The sequence below is a fragment of the Canis aureus genome, chromosome 34, assembly GCF_053574225.1.
Source record: "Canis aureus isolate CA01 chromosome 34, VMU_Caureus_v.1.0, whole genome shotgun sequence".
NCBI classification, from domain to species: Eukaryota; Metazoa; Chordata; class Mammalia; order Carnivora; family Canidae; genus Canis; species Canis aureus.
In genome coordinates, this window is record NC_135644.1 from 25,753,683 (window position 1) to 25,767,540 (window position 13,858).

General features: G+C 33.3%; 1 protein-coding gene across 23 annotated transcripts in view; it reads left to right on the forward strand.

Annotated features, from left to right (window-relative positions):
* Window positions 1–13,858, forward strand: part of BAZ2B (bromodomain adjacent to zinc finger domain 2B) — a 294,178-nt gene that overhangs the window by 240,049 nt on the left and 40,271 nt on the right. For all 23 annotated transcript variants that reach the window (XM_077883356.1, XM_077883357.1, XM_077883359.1 and 20 more), the window contains 5 exons: window positions 3,300–3,440; window positions 5,976–6,230; window positions 7,183–7,397; window positions 8,242–8,316; window positions 9,505–9,748. In XM_077883356.1, the coding sequence (XP_077739482.1) occupies window positions 3,300–3,440; window positions 5,976–6,230; window positions 7,183–7,397; window positions 8,242–8,316; window positions 9,505–9,748 (930 nt within the window). The remainder of the gene's footprint in view (window positions 1–3,299; window positions 3,441–5,975; window positions 6,231–7,182; window positions 7,398–8,241; window positions 8,317–9,504; window positions 9,749–13,858) is intronic.

Below are 13,858 nucleotides of genomic sequence, written 5' to 3' on the forward strand. Positions count from 1 at the left end.
AAATCGGCTATCGAATATGTTTAATGACTAGTTTACAAGTGTTAACCTATCGATATTTATATGGAATATCGATATTTATATGGAATATTTATGTGGAATTAGTCAGCAAATTAATAAATGCTTAAATAATTTTTATATGCTACCCCAAATATTTCTGTTAAAGACATATGACAGCTGTTACAGTTGGTAATAAGAACAACATTGAGACCAGTGGAAGAGGAAAGTTGAACTGATATAAGTTGATAGGAAGAAAGATAAAATCGTTTAAAACTTCCTTGAATAGAACGCCTGGGTGGCTCAGCGGTTTAGTGCCTGCCTTTAGCCCAGGATGTGGTCCTAGAGTCCCGGGATCAAGTCCCACATCGGGCTCCCTGCATGAAGCTTGCTTCTCCCTCTGCCTGGGTCTCTGCCTCTTTCTCTCTATCTCTGTGTGTCTCATGAATAAATAAATAAAATCTTAAAAAAAAAAAATAAAACTTCCTTGAAGTGTTTGGCAAATTGTATTGCTGGGAATTGAATAGGTCCATAAAGAAACAGGTGAATATGTGTATTCCTCTGACCTTTAGAAGCTTACACTAAAGTGGAAGAGATCAACTTTAGACAAATAATTGTCCCATAGTACAATAAATAAGTAATTAATAAATATTTTTTAAAATTGGTTTTGTTGCTTTTCTCCTTGTCTTTCTCCTCCTCTTTCTCCCCATCCTCATCTTTGTCCTTTTTCATCATCTTCATCATCCAAGCAATGACTCAAACTGATCACACTGTCTTCTCAACACAGGTGTATCACACAATGTGATTAGAACATGGGAAATGAACTGAGAATCATGAGATATGGGCCCAAAACTTGTGTAGGGCTAGATTGTGACTGTCTTTATATACCATTTTAAATATTAGTTGATTGTTGAGGGGACCCAGAAGCTCTAGTTCTTTCAGAGTTGTCTTATATAATTCATTGAAGTTCATTTAATCAATAACGAATAAATTCAGCAAATTTACTACATTTAGAGATTTCATGTTTCCTTTTACATATCTCTAATGGAAGTATGCCTTGAAGTCATAAAGTTCCTATAAATTTCTAAAATTTCTTGGAAATCTCCATTTTGTCCTAAAAAGTGATGTCATTTTACTTTCCATGCCATACCAGAGCCATGCTTTTAACTGGAAAACATATTGCCTATCACTAACTGAAAATGATATACAAGAATATATGCCATATTTACCTCATGACATAAATGCAGTCTAACTCATTGTCTGCATATCACTGCAGTGTTATGTACCCCCACATTGCCATCAATGTAAAGTTGGCACAGTGAAGAGAGCATTAGTGTCACACATGCCCTCTCTTTTTGGAAAAGAAATGGTAACCATTTTCAACCGTTTCTAGTGAATTTATTTTTGCAATTATTATTATGAACATTGTTAAGAATTCTGGGTTAGGCCTATATGGTAGAAAAATTTATACCAGCTACTTTGAAACCTATAGAAGACATTGGTCTTTTCTGTTGGGGATTGTAACTCATTATTCTGATCAGTGACCAAAATGTTTTCTCTTTGGAAAAATTCTTAGAGCAATAGCCATGTGTTTATAAATTAATAATCCAATTCTGGAAAAAAAACATGTTCTACCAATGATAATTTGAATTAAAAATCTATAATGCATTGTGCGAGTGTTGCATGTTAATTTTGTATATTTTATGTCATCAGACCCTCAGAAACTGTTTTTAGTTTATAACCAATAAGATTAATTATAGTACTTTTTTGTTGTCAGTAATCTTACAAGATAGCTTCTGAATCATTTTCCTCCCAAATGTCTGTATGAATCAATAACCCCAAAATTTAGAGACAGTATAAATATGAATAATGACTTGAGCATATCATCTAAAAAGGCTTTCATGACCTGGCCTCTGGCTCTTTCATAATATCAGCAATATTCAACCAGCAGCCTACACTCTACTCTTGAAACTACTAGCAATTTTTCAAATACATTGCACTTTCTCTACTCTGCCTGGAATATCCTCTCCCACTCTTGTGTCCCATGCCTTGGGACATGGCATGTCTTCCCACAGCATGCCTTCCCACAGCAGTCAATGTGTTTAGCCATGGTAATTGAAACAGAGATAGCTAGAATATGGGCAAAAATGCTAATATAGTACAGGAAGCAATAAATGCAATGCTAAAATTATAGATTAGAGCTATGAGAATTAAGAGAAATTGGTACTAGGGTGGAGATGGTAGTGTTTATAGAGGATTAAAATCCACTAGATGGGAGTAATGATCTTCCTGATTAGAGTGCACCAATGTAAGGAGGTTAGAAAGCATGATGATCATCAGAAATTGCAAATAATTTGACTAAATCTACATAGAATACAAAAATGGAAGATAAGATTGAAGCAAAAAAGAAAGTTTAGAATTCAGAAGAAGTTATTTTATTTTAATAAAAATAAAGAAAATTGAAAGATTTTTTAATCAAGGAAGAGATATGACTAGCCTTACAAAAGTAAACCCATCATTAATGTGTCAAATGTGTGATGTAATAGACTAGAACTGCCTGCCTAATGATTCCACTGTTATTTCTCATCTAAGAATCGTATTTGAAATATGGCAATAAAGTAATGACACTAATATTATCGTAGAGAATCTCTTGACTTCTTCCAACAGAATGTTGTCCCCTACAACAGGGAGACAGGACGATTATTTCCATGTTGCTGCCACTGAAAATATTTTTTTAATGCTTTTGGAATTGCCTTCAGAATCCATTTTACGTTCTCTTAGATGTTGTTTGTAGTGCTAAATATTTTGATTTTGTCACAGTTGCTATCTTAGAACTGCTTTTGCAAATTCAAGCGTGTTGTTTCTACTTTCATACTGTAAATCCTCCCTTGCTTCAGGGAGCTACACAAAAATTTGTGTTAATACTAGCTAACTGTATTTTATAAATATTTAATTACCATATGCATTTTATATATCTGCTTTTATTAGTAAGTATTTTATTCTCATGCTGTAACCTGGGGAAGGTTACAATATGAATAAAATTTGAATAATGGAATAATCTCAATTGAATCTAATATTGACAATGCAAACACACACATACACATAGTAATAAAATTATTTTGAAACTCGCAGGGTGAAAATAAGTCATTGTTTCTACGTAGTTCCAAATCTATTCCTAAATCTCCTGAGAAAATTCTGTTCATGGAAATAATAACCCTCTGATAACTTTTTAAATTTTTAACCAGAGGTTTTTTCAAACACATACAATTATTAAAGAAACTGTTGGACATGGTTTTCTTTTTAAGGAAAAAGAACGGTTGAAGCAAGAAAAACGTGATGAGAAAAGATTAAATAAAGAACGTAAACTAGAGCAACGAAGATTAGAATTAGAAATGGCAAAGGAACTAAAGAAGCCTAATGAAGATATGTGCTTAGCAGACCAAAAGGTAATTTATCATGAGAAACATTTCATTAATAAGTGTAATTTTTCCTGTATCTCACCTGATTCCTTTGCCAGAGTTGCCACTATGAAAGCCTTTTATTTTTAACTAGAGCAGTGGGTTTCCAAGTCAAGGTCAATCTGCCTTTCCTGACTAGCCACCAGTAAACCTCTCTAGAGCTCCTATGCCAATAATGGCACTTCCTAATATGTAAGTAGAGCATTCCAAACCTTTTTTTTTTTAAAGATTTTATTTACTTATTTATTTAAGAGAGAGAGAGCATGCACGCAAGCAGGGAGATTCTGAGGGGCAGAGAGAAGCAGACTCCTCATTGGGCAGGGATCCCAATACAGGGCTCGATCCCAGGACCCCGGGATCACGACCTGAGCCTAAGGCAGACATTTAACCAACTGAGCCACCCAGGTGCCCCATGTAAACATTTTTAAATTGAAGTAGAAATACTGAAGAAATCTACAAAGATGAATTAGAGAAGTGGATAGGATTTCTAAATGTTAACCCATTTAGGTATAGAAAGCTCTAACTCCTCACCACATGCCCATAGATAATTTAAATAAGTGAAGATTTATAATCTATAACCTCCTTCAATGCTTTGTAATTGTAGCTAACTTTTATTAAATATTTTTACTACATACCAGGCACTATGTCAAGTGCCCCAGATGAATTCTCTCATTTAATCCTCATCACAGTCTTGTGGAACTGGTATTTATGCCCATTTACAGATGGGGAAAACTGAGACACAAAGAGGTTAAGTAACTTGCCCAAGATTGCACTGCTAATAAGTGGCAACTTGGATTCAGTCTCTAGTTTGTTAAATTCCAGAGTCCACACTGTTTATCATCTTGAAGCCAAGAAGTATATCCAATGAAAGTACCTAATATGTGTTTTCTATTCCATCAGGCTTCACAGACATGTAATGTGGCTAAAATATATAAAAGAAATTTGGAAGACCAATTACTATTGATGTCTGGCATGATTTCATATACTTATGAGTAAAAATCTGTTATTATGTTTGACTCTACCTAAGAAGATGGCATTCCTAAAAAATTATATCAATACTGCATATTATCTCTATAATACTGTCTCAGTAATACATTATTATACTTGATTAGCAGCATCTATATTTACTGATAAGTCATATTCATCTAATATACAAATAATGATTTTCTCTTAATCTGTGTAAGCTCTCTTCTGAAGTACTTAAAGCAAACTTTTAATACTCCAGTGAGGATTTAACTATATTAATATTCTATTTATTTACTTAGCATAAATGCTTTAAAAAAGAAAGTATGCATACTAGTTTTAGTCAATTAGATGTTTAAAATTTCCTAAGCCCAGAATGGGTATATATGTTTGTTACTAACACATTTAATAAGTTTTATAGTGAATAAATATTTTTAATCCTAAATGAGCATTATCTCCTTGCATCCTTTATTTGTATTTAAATCTATATGCATTTTATCAAATGTGTGTTCATTTTGTTAGCTTTGTTATATGCATTTCTAGAATGGACATGTATGTGTATGATAGGGTTCAGGAAAAGTCTCTGAATTAAATTAAAACCATTTAATTGGTTGTCAAATGGAACGTAAAAGATTTGTATGGTGTCCGCTATTATCCATATTTCTGTGTTTCCATTCAATATTAGTAGAAATATTTGATTCATTATTTCAGTAAATGAAGGGTAGGGGACCATTTTTGAACAAGACAAATTCAGAGAAATAGAAGTATTGACGTCATATTTTTTCCACTCAAAAGTTAAGATACACTTATTGAATATCATTCATATACAAAAATGTTTTGAATTTAGATTACCTATTTAATTTTTTAAATGTTTATGACAACTAGTACTATAGTCATTAAAATGTTAAAATGTAAACATATTGGAGAAGGAGCAAAGGAGGTAGCTTTTCACTTTTAATATTGAAATTCAGTGTTAATGTTTCACTACATTTAGGAACCCTAGACTGTCACAGTATAACTGAGTTCTTGATAGGGTCATGGGTTCTGATTATGTGGACCACTTATTTATTCATATTCATTAGCCAAAAAGGCTACCACGCCCAACCATACAGCCCACAGATACAAACTGTTAGTTTCTGAGCTCCCAAAGTAGTGTGAAATGTAATAGAAAATCAGTCTCCACCAGTACAAGAAATCAGTACTCTACTAAGTATGTTCACCGGAAGATACTTTTGAAATGTTTCTTATGTTACCTAATTTTTGCTCCAGGTGTATAAACCAATGTTTATCAATATGTTAGTTAAAATTAGTGGGGTTTTTTTGCAAAAAATCTAAGTTCAAGTTGGGTTCAACCAAAATGTATTGTTGGTTACTTGCACTCAAGAGCCTGTCTGTACTTAATATCAAGGGATTGTAGAAATGCCCTCAGGAAATTTATACTCCAGAGAGAAAATCACTGGTATGATGCACAAAAAAAGAAAGATAGCAACTTATTTTACTTCAGAAGATATGAAATCATGGCTTTAAATTTATTTATTTATTATTTTAATTTATTTTTAGCCTTTGCCAGAGTTGCCTCGTATTCCAGGACTTGTTCTCTCTGGAAGTACATTTTCAGACTGTCTCATGGTGGTGCAGTTCTTACGAAACTTTGGTAAAGTTTTGGGCTTTGATGTGAATATTGATGTTCCAAACCTGAGTGTTCTTCAAGAGGGATTGCTAAATATAGGGGACAGCATGGGTGAAGTACAAGACTTGCTTGTGAGGCTCCTCTCAGCTGCTGTATGTGATCCAGGTCTAATTACAGGATACAAGGTAAAAAATATATATATATATATGTAATTTTTTTTAATTTCTACTATCAGTGCATTGTTAGCTGGTTTTAGCGTATTAGCAGAAGACTGCATAGACTGATCCATTTTTTTTCTACGCGTCTCACAAAGTTAAATGTAGATTTGCTTCAGGGTAAATTGATACATACCTAGAAAAACCTGGTTCATAAAGCCTAAGGAATATAGATCATTCCCAAATTGCTCCTTTTTTATCTGTCAGCAAAAACCAAGTTGAGTTAAGGAAATACACATGTGATATTAGACAAAACAATTCATAATTCATAAAGCAATTAGAACTCACATGTGCCTTCTGAAATTATACTGCGTTGTCTCTAAATCACTATGAATAACTGAGGCTAATCAAAGAACTTATAGACCAGCACATTAAGACTCTGTACTGTTCAGTGGATACCCAATAAGTTCAAATTTATCTTAATTTCAACTAAGATACACATTTTGGTCAGCTTTGCTGTAGGCAATATTGTAGAGTGAGAGGCTTCCAGATGCATTTGTTACTTTCTCTTCCATCTCCCTATTCATTCAGTGTATCAGGCAGTAGAACCCATGACACCAGAGAGCCAGAACACAATAGTGAGAGCCTAAATACCACTATTGATAGAACATCTAGATAAAGCCTGGAAAAGCTTAGGATGGTTCCTATAGTCAAAGAAGGTGTGAAAGACTATTTATACCCATGAGTTTACATACTATTCTCCCTCTCTACCTTTTAACCAAGGGTTTAGAGAAGGATTAGAAGGATTACAAGTACTTAAATACTTGGCTATTATCTGTTGTATATTTTTCATCTCCGCTCCATCAAAAAATGTGAATTAAGTCCTTGTTAGTAATATCTAGGTCATATGTAATATCCATATTTTAAAATCTTATTGTGAACGGTTATAATCAACACTGGTAAAAATGTCAAACTTTTATAGGCCAAAACAGCTCTTGGAGAACATTTGCTGAATGTTGGTGTGAATCGAGACAATGTTTCCGAGATTTTGCAGATTTTTATGGAAGCCCATTGCGGACAAACCGAGCTTACTGAAAGCCTGAAAACCAAAGCTTTTCAGGCTCATACTCCAGCCCAGAAAGCTTCAGTCTTGGCTTTCCTGATCAATGAACTAGCATGCAGTAAGAGTGTGGTGAGGTAAGCATATACCAGACTCCTCTGGTGACTGTTTTCTGTTTTAAATTTGTCTAATCACAAAATAATACAAATTTGTGATAGAAAATTTTGGAGTAACAGACTAACACAAAAAAAAATCTATTTGATCTCACCATTCAGAGGTGACTACTGCTAATATTTTTGTGTATTTCTTTGCAGTCTATTGAAACAAAAATTTGGATCATACAATATAGTCTTTGTAACTTGTTTTGTTTATACAATAATTTTGTTATTTATACACTGACTGTAAAAATGCTGTTTTTTTTTGCTCTAGTGCCACAAATGAAAGAATCCAGAACTTTTCTTTATTTGACATCTTTCAATGACATGACTACCTGATTTTCCTTAGTAGCCATTCCTAGAGTTATCCAGCTATTTTTTATTTTATTATGTGCTAATGCAACCTAAATATTTTTAGTTAATTTAATTTATTAATTTGTACTTTCTCAAAAGTACTCAATCTCATTTAAGAGTCAAAGTAAGTTTTCCAATTTAGTATTTCAAGATTTGGTGAGCAAATCCACATTCATCTTATTCTTCCTATTTATTATTTTACAGATTTTAAATACGTTACTTTTAGTCCTTTACCTTTGTAGGAAAAGGATCAATCCAAATATTTTGGATCTGAGCATTTCTGCCATTACTGGATATTTTAAGTTTTCTATATATCTATAAGGATACGATAATATATTAAAATAATCTTCAATTGTTTTTGCTATTCATAGGCAATCATTATTTTTACTTACCAGAAACTGTATCAGTTTATTACCAAATTAATGTATTTCATAATGGATTAACTTATGTCTTTTCATTTTTGCATTGACAGTGAAATTGATAAGAACATTGATTATATGTCAAACTTGAGGAGAGATAAATGGGTAGTAGAAGGTAAACTTCGCAAGTAAGTCCTGTTTTATTAGAATTAGTTTACTATTTTTCCTTTGTACAAGTTCCCCTGTAAAACATACAAATTGCAAAGATAGAATTTCAACTTTATTTTGTCTTAGAATTAGAAAAGGTAAATCTTAATAAAGATGAGATATGAAATTAATGAAACTCAGGGTCAGAATTTGCAGTGGACAAAAGATATAATGAGATTCATTGAGCTCATATTCTTAAAACTTAGAAGACGGTCCATTTGTCTTCTTTATTTCAAAGAAGTCAATCACATTTTCTAAGATTGTTGTTGCTATCAGGTTACTTTTGTCACAAACAGGATCTGTTTGGAACTACCACTTTTTTTAATTGCTTTCTAATTAAAGTTTGCTTTACAGAAGGTCTAACATATCCAAATGTATTCAGCATTAAAACTTAATTAGCTTCCTGCCAGGAAATACAATGCTGAAATTATTCAACTTCTATGTTAAGAGGATAGCTTCTTTATGGTAATTTGAATTGAAATTTATTCAGTCTGATAGCATGAGATCAGGAAGTATCACTTGGCCATTGCTAGAGTTGTCTTTACAGCCTTCTAAGTTTTATTTTTTTTAATGTGTTCTAATTCCAAAGAGATATCCTGAATAATTCTTAAAAGTTAATATATTCTGTAATTTCTGGAAACATGTTTGTTAAATTTCCTTAATTCTAATTTTTATTGACATTGATTTATTCCTTACTAACAAAAATATGGTAAGGTATTTTTGCTTAAAACTCATGTTGTGGTCTTTGGGAAGCCTGGGTGGCTCAGTCAGTTAAGCATCCAGCTCTTGATTTCAGATCAGGTCATGATCTGAGGGTCATGAAATCAAGACCCAGGTTGGCCTATGTGCTGGGAATGGAGCCTGCTTGAGATTTTCTCTTTCTCTCTCTCCCTCTGCCCACCTCCCCCCTATCATGCGCACACTCTTGATCTCTCTGTCTCTTAAAAAAAAAACAAAACAAGGGGTACCTGGATGGCTCAGGTGGTTAAGCATCTGCCTTCAGCTCAGGTCATGATTCCAGGGACTTGGGATCGAGTTCCCCCTACCCCTTGGCTCATTCTCATTCTCTCACTCTCTCTCTCAAATAAAATCTTTTTAAAAACTGTTACACTCTTTAAAAAGTACAGAGGGAAGACTTTACCATATCATCATTTTTTTCATATTTAAAGACTCAGAATCATTCATGCTAAGAAAACAGGCAAAAGAGACACTTCAGGTGGCATTGATCTGGGAGAGGAACAGCATCCACTGGGCACACCTACACCAGGACGCAAACGAAGAAGGAAGGGAGGAGACAGTGATTTTGATGATGATGATGATGATGATAGTGATGACCAAGCTGATGAAGATGATGAGGATGAAGAAGATAAAGAAGACAAAAAAGGAAAGAAGACTGATATTTGTGAAGATGAGGTAATCAAATTTAGGTTGATTTTAAACTTAGCTAAGACTGCATAACATATTGAAAAATCACAAAATCTGGAGTCAAATGGATTTGTGTTTAAATTCCATTTTGACAGTGATTTGCCTCAGTTTCTTCATATGAGAACTCATTGTCATAATATTCACCTCATAAAGTTTTTGTGATAATTAGGTAGATATTGAAATTGAATACAGTGCCTACACATGGAAGTGCTTGTATTGAGTAAAAAAGTGAAGGTTTTACATAATGATTTGAGCATTCTCCAGAGAACTATTCAGATTCTTAATTTCAGGTATTCTCTTTTATTCTAGTAACATAATATCTTACATTTGTACAATCCTTCGTGCCTTAAAAGGTTTAGTGAGATTGGTATATTTCTTAAATAGCAATTTATTATGTGCCTAGCTTTGGGCACTTTTGATAAAAAATAAATAAGACACTGAAAGTCTCTTCTCAATTTACACTCTCACTGAGGAATATTTGCAATAAGTATTTAAGAGCTCACAAGGTTTTTTGCTGAAAAAGAAATAGTCAAGGAGGTAGGAGATTTCTATAGTTGTCAGGGATCCCCAAAATCCCCTCCAGAGCCAGTGACTTAGTAGGAGACTTACAGAACTCATAATCTAATCATACTGTGCCTATGAATTTTTAGAGCAAAAGGAAACAAAGCACAACCAGAAAATGCCTATGGGCCGAAAACCAGAGGAAACCAGGCTCAACATTCTAAAGAGTCTTTTCCTAGGGAAGTGAAACAGAATGGGTTTATTTCTTCCAGCAATAAATTGTGACATGTGTAAAATGTAAAATTAGATACTTAGTGCCCAGAGTTTTTACTGGGGGCTGGTCACATGAGCACCTCCTACATACCATGTGCCAAAATTTCAGACTCCCAGAAGAAAAGTATGAACCACATTGTTAGCACAGTTTAGTGAGCCACTCTTACAAGAATGAAGGAAACCCTTCGAAATCCAAGTTCCCAGACACCAAGGGCCAACGTTGTGAGCAGGCCTTTCAAAGTATAGCAGTCAGACCTTCAGTGTTAACTCTTTTCTACTCATGTAGTAATCAAAATCAAGAAGATCAAACCTTTCAAAAAGGAGACAGTGATAAACAGTATTAAGGCAGCAGGAATCTAAAGTGATAAAGACGGAAAGTGTTCACTGAATTTGGCAACATAGACTCATTCATTGGTAACCAGTGCCAACACAGTTTCATTAGGGGGTTGGGAGTGGAATCCAGGCTATGGATGAGAAAAACAGAAAGTGAGAAAGTGAAAATGACTGCTTTAAGCATTGTGCCTCAGAAGAAAGGATATAGTTCCTCGAGGTTGGCAAAAACCAAGAACTTTTCAGATGTGAAAGACATGAGATGATTTTTGGTTGAAAGGACTAAATAAAATAAGAGAGAGGGTTGAAGATTAAAGAGATGAAAAGAATAATTAATGGTATTAGGTCCATAAAGATTTTGGAGGGGATTCAATCAAAGTAGAAGGGCCAGCTTTGAAGAGTAGGCTACAGGGAAGAAGGCAAGGTCATTGAGGGGTGTATGGGGTGTGTGTGTGCATGTGTGCGTGTGTGTATATGTGTGTATTTAAGGGAAGCTACCATAAACCACAGAAATAGACATATATAAAAGGGAGATAAAGGTTGAAGTTCACTTTTTTACCAGAAAAGAACGCTAGATGTACTGATTAGCCTGCAGAATGGTACTCAAAACACAATATACTGTCAATCATTCCTTCTGCCTTCCATGCTAATGAAATGTAGAATTCTTTTCCTTTCCTGCATCAACTAAGTACTGCTGGAGAAATAAGGATAGAAGACTTCAAGGGATGAATTTATTGATGGAATGTATGAAAATAATATCTAATCAAGACCAATGATGAATTACTGAATCAAAATTTTGACTGAATCTGGATAATGTAGAGGAACTTCTAAGATCATTTGCTATACAATTCTCTTAAGTGAAATTAGCATACATGCAAAATGTTTTCATAAATTCTCCCCCATGTTATATTTTAAACCAAAATTATAAAAATCACCAGAAGGAAGGAAAAAAAAAAAAAATCACCAGAAGGAGCTTTACTTCTTTTGAGTACCAATCTGAAAAAGAGACATTGAGGTTCCTTACAGGAATTAATTATTTCATAATGTACTGTTGAAACCAACTGATCATATGTTTTCATGCTGCAATAAATAGTGAGAAGGGTATATATATTTTGGATATCAGAATTGTAACTCCTCAAACAAAAGATACCATTTAAAACCAATCTGCTTCATTTGGAAAGTGGAGCTATCTCCATAGCAGGAATTAAACCTTTCTGACCAATATTAATCACCTTTTCATAGAATTAGCATCACTCTTCAGCACTTAATGTTATAATTTGTTTTGAAGTGTTAACTCTCATAAATTTTAAAACTCTGTATTAGGTTTTCAGTATATTCTACTGGGACTTACCCCACTAAATTAGTTTATTTACAGAAATTATTTGTTTCACCTGACTTGTTTTTTCACTTGGAATATTAACAAACTATACATTTTTTTCTTTTAAGGGAGATTAAAAATCATTATTAATTATTTAAAAATCATGATTAATGTTTCTTAGACCAGATGTATTATTTAAAGTGGTACTTTATTTTTTTATGAGTGTTGAACTATAGAGTTAATTAGATTGTAGAGTTCATTGATCAAAATCCTGGCAAATGTATAGCTTGTTATTAGTGTGAGAAAACAGTTTAAAAGCTTTCAAAAATAATAAATATTTTAGGACCTAGAAGGCAAATTAGCATTTCCTTTAAATGATTTGAGAGCTATTCTTCACAATGAAGAACTGACAGCTACTTCTCAATTTCCTATTAAATAAAATTTTAACTATTTAATGAATCTGACTGGTAAGATAGGCACATTATTCCTCCAAAAATAGATTTGGTCTCTTGATTCAAGGATAGGTCATGTATGTAGTTACACTCCTTAAAGAATTAATTGCAGAGACCCACATGATCTCTTTCAGTTAGGAAATACTGCCCTTGACTAAGTCATAGCCCTTTGTCCCAAACATGGTCTCCTCTTCTCATTTTTCAATCCCTGAACACATGGAGTCTAATAGTTAGATTTGTTTTGAAACTTTTGTGAGCTTTAACCTCACAATTCAGCATGTAAAGTTATGTGGACAATTACACTCTAGCATATAGAGACATATAATGGCCCTCTCTTTTCGATGAGAAACTATGGAGAATCATGGCAGGGATTCTGTGTTCTTAATTTTGTTGTTTTCTCTCTGGTCTTTTGGGTTCCTTCATATCTCTTAAAATTATAAGGACTATTAGCCAAAGCTCCTTTAAATAAAACTTTGACATTTTACTTCTTTTCCATCATAGGAAAAGTCTTCGAAATGGCAGTTGATTTGGCTGATACATAGCTATTTCAATATCTTATTTCAAATATTTGTTGATTAAATTGCATTTTACATAAGCAAATTATCAAAGATTTATCCTTTGGTCAAAAGATCAGTTTAGAATCCTATCGATACATAAATATCTATTTGAGAATCAAGATTTAGATTGTAGGTTTCTTTTAATCCCAAATAGAAATCATATTACTATTAACGCAAATAATATGCCTAAATGCTTTTGTAATTTGGTTCACTAAATTAGAATAAGGCGTGGATAAAAGAGATATTCCTTTCACTTCCTTTTATTGGGGTGATAACCATACCAGTGTAGAAATATCTATTCATGAGTGTTTGGTTGCAATGTACTTTGTAGAAATGCTTATAGAAAGTGAACATCAAAAATAAGTTTCTGGTTTTTTTAATCCTAAGCTGTACCTTCATCTTCTCATTAAAGTACAATTTTCAGAAAGAAGGAAACTAATCTTATTTGTGTATTAAATGCCAGGAAATATTCTAGTTGCTTTCAGATCTGTTCTTACTTAGTTCTCACAAAAATCCCATGTTACAGATAATGTTATCACCAATTTACAGATAACAAAACAGTCTTAGAAGAGTTAAGTGATTTGCCTATGTGAAAGTCGTGCAGCTGAGATTCAAAGAAGCACATATACCTTCTATTACTTCATGCTTTCTCTCTCAAACATGTAAT